Below are 3,141 nucleotides of genomic sequence, written 5' to 3' on the forward strand. Positions count from 1 at the left end.
CTCCCCTCCGCTCCCCTCCGCTCCCCTCCCCGCAGCCGCGGACACACTCGCGGAAAACGTCGCCCGGACGCTTTCTGGTTTGCTTTTTAAAAACATTTCCTGGCAAACAGTCAGGGAAGCCGACGGCAGCTCGCGCGGAGTGGCGGACGCGGAGTCTGAGTTCCGCCCCGCCGGGATGAGCGCCTCTCCGCCGCCGGGCTCACCCCGGGTTTCCTTCGTTTCCAGTGAGACCCCCCCCTCCGGCCGGGAGACAGATGGCCTCCGGCGAGCGAGATGCCATATCGTGGTACCAGAAGAAGGTAACGTCGGCGCGTCCTGCTGGCCAAGCGCCCTTCCTGCGGGGCGCCCCGAGGAGCTCCCGTTAGTCCCCCGGCTTCCTGCACGCGCCCCGACGGGCCTGGGGAGACGGAGGGACACGGTACCCGCTCCAGGTCCCCAGTACGATCCCCGGTCGCCTCCTTCTTCGGCGACACCGTCGCGCCCCAGAACCACTTGGAAACGTAGCTTCTGATCAAACCGCTTCTTGTTAGACCCGAAACTTCTATCTGCGCGCCATCAACAATATTTTTAAAAATGAATCCTCACCTGAGGATATTTTTTCCCATTGATTAAAAAGAATGTGTTTATTGATTTCAGGGAGAGGAAGGGAGAGAGAGAGAGAGATTGAAGCATCAATGATGAGAATCACTGATCGGCTGCCTCCTGCACGCCCCCTACTGGGGATCAAGCCCGCAACCCAGGCATGTGCCCCAAGCCGGGGTCCAACTGTGACCGCCTGGTTCAAGGTTGACTCAACCACTGAGCCACACCAGCCAGGCTCCATCAATTTTTTTTTTAAGAGAGAGAATGGAAGGGAGGGGGGGAGACAGAGAGAAAGAAACACGCATGAAAGAGAGAGAGAGAGAGAGTGAGTGAGAGAGAGAGAGAGAGAGAGAGAGATCCAGAAATAAACTGGTTGCCTCGGCATGTGCCTCCTGCAACTGAGATAGGTGCCCTTGATTGGAAATGAACCCGAGACCCTTCAGTCCGCAAGCCCATGCTCTAATCACTGACCCAAACCGGCAAGGGTGGTTACTGCCAACTATTTTTTTTTATTATTTTTCTTTATTGATTAAGGTATTAAATATGTGTCCTTTTTCCCCCATTGCGCCCCCCCACCACTCATGCCCTCACCCCCCTGGTGTCTGTGTCCTGCCAGCTATCTTATTGAGCTGTCTGTCCCTTGCCTTTTATTCCTCTCTAGTTTTCCTTAAGACATGGAAACGTTTTCCAGATATCACACATACTTAATTTAGTCAGACTCTGAGCAGCACAGGCATTTCCCACATGTCTTATTGATATTTGGTAGTTTATGACTTTGTGAGGTTTGCGTCATTTAAATAGCCTCTCCCTGTTTCAGATTGGAGCCTACGACCAGCAGATATGGGAAAAGTCGATCGAACAGACTCAGATTAAGGTAAAGTGATTTCCCGGATCCTTGCTTTGTTTTACGGTGTTAATGTGAAGAGTGGATTGCACTGGTCCATCAGGTATGGCTTTCTTTAGTCTGAAGTTTGTAAGGCAGACAACACTGCAAGCAGCATGGGAAATGACGGTTGGCTTTTGGCCTCAGTACCGGGGACTAGAAAGAAGTGGTTGGTCTGTGATGAATCAGAAAACAAATGTCCCGTATTCAGTGGGGCTGTGGCTTTTTCACTCTGCCCCGCTTTGCTTTGTGCCAATATAGGCCCCCTATTGACAGATCTTCAGCGTTTTCAAGAGAAGCTGGGAATGTGTATTTTTATATGAAATATCTGGACTTTCTAGACCTGTGCCCCCTCCCTCGTCTCCCCTCCTCTTTTTCCCTTCCCTCCCCCTCCTCTTTCTCTTCCTCTTCCCCTCCAAGCCAAATAAAATCCATCTGTGGCCGGAATCACCTTTTCAATTACTGTTTTCGAGTAAACTTTTTTCTACAGTGCTGTTAGAACTGAGCAGATTCTTGGGGTTTTTTCATGCTAAGTAACCAACACTGATGTGGGATTCAGAGTGCCAGTTTATTATAATAGGGGAGGGAGCATTACACATTAGACTGTGCCAAAGTCAGGGTTGTGGGGTCAGCATGGATGGGGGCTGGGAGGATGGTACAGATTAGTCATGGGAAGGCGGCTTGGTGCCACCTGGAACTGGATAGTCTTGAGATGTGCGAAAGCCTAACCGCCAGCCCTGCCCTAAAGAATGTCTCTCTCTCGACTTTAATACTTAAATCTGCAGTCAGGGTCTCACTTCCTTGGAAAGTGCCGAGTAAGGGCTGTGGATTCGTGGTTTTGGACCTTTTTAAAGATTTGCTACAGACCCTCTATTAACATTTCTAAAAAAATACGTGTATGTGGGTGTAACACAGTTGAATAGTTTGTTCTGTTTACCTGCGTCGCATTGGTTGGCCTGGGACATGCATATCTCTGGTGAAGTACATTTAACCAACACGTTTAGGTGCATTCTGGTTATAGACCCGTCAACCAGAAAGTTGTTTGAACTACATGGTGCTTGGCTAACTTCACCATGTTGTCCAGTCCTTGATTTTTTTACGTTAATGGGAGATGGGGTTAGGATGATTAAATCCCCAAATTTCATTTTGCCACTTTTAAATCCTCTGCTGTTACTCCTTTGTGAGCAACTAAAAAGTATGGCTAGTGTGCGGGGTGCAAGGGAAAGGGCCCGGAACTGGGCGTTTATCTCCTTGGTGATCTCCAGCTGCATCTGGTGCACGCGCTATGCTTTGTCGGGGGTTCGGTTTCTTTATCCTTTAAAGGATTTCACTTACTACCCTAGAATTCCTTTATCTACCTCCTTTCCCTACCCGGTTTAAACATTTCCTCAATGTCTACTTCCAAGCCATTGTGCACATACCTTCCTTCTAGTTCTCTGATCAAGGTTTTTGTTTTTTGTTTTTAAATTAAATCTTTATTGTTCAGATTATTACATTGGTTCCTCTTTTTTCCCACCATAACTCCCCTCCACCCAGTTCCCACCCCACCCTCCGTCCTCACTCCCCACCCCCTGTCCTCATCCATAGGTGCACGATTTTTGTCCTGTCTCTTCCCGCATCTCCCACTCCCCTTTCCCCCCCAAGAATAGTCAGTCCATTCCCTTTCTATGTCCCTG

The 3,141-nt window shown here is 49.3% G+C and overlaps 1 protein-coding gene across 1 annotated transcript in view; it reads left to right on the forward strand.

Moving 5' to 3' along the window:
* The first annotated feature begins 55 nt into the window (after nucleotides 1–55).
* Nucleotides 56–3,141, forward strand: part of PHTF1 (putative homeodomain transcription factor 1) — a 27,242-nt gene continuing 24,156 nt past the window's right edge. The window contains exons 1-2 of the mRNA XM_005859985.2: nucleotides 56–299; nucleotides 1,400–1,456. Of these exons, the coding sequence (XP_005860047.1) occupies nucleotides 255–299; nucleotides 1,400–1,456 (102 nt within the window). The 5' untranslated portion in view covers nucleotides 56–254. The remainder of the gene's footprint in view (nucleotides 300–1,399; nucleotides 1,457–3,141) is intronic.

The sequence above is a fragment of the Myotis brandtii genome, unplaced genomic scaffold (genome assembly GCF_000412655.1).
Source record: "Myotis brandtii unplaced genomic scaffold, ASM41265v1 scaffold131, whole genome shotgun sequence".
NCBI classification, from domain to species: Eukaryota; Metazoa; Chordata; class Mammalia; order Chiroptera; family Vespertilionidae; genus Myotis; species Myotis brandtii.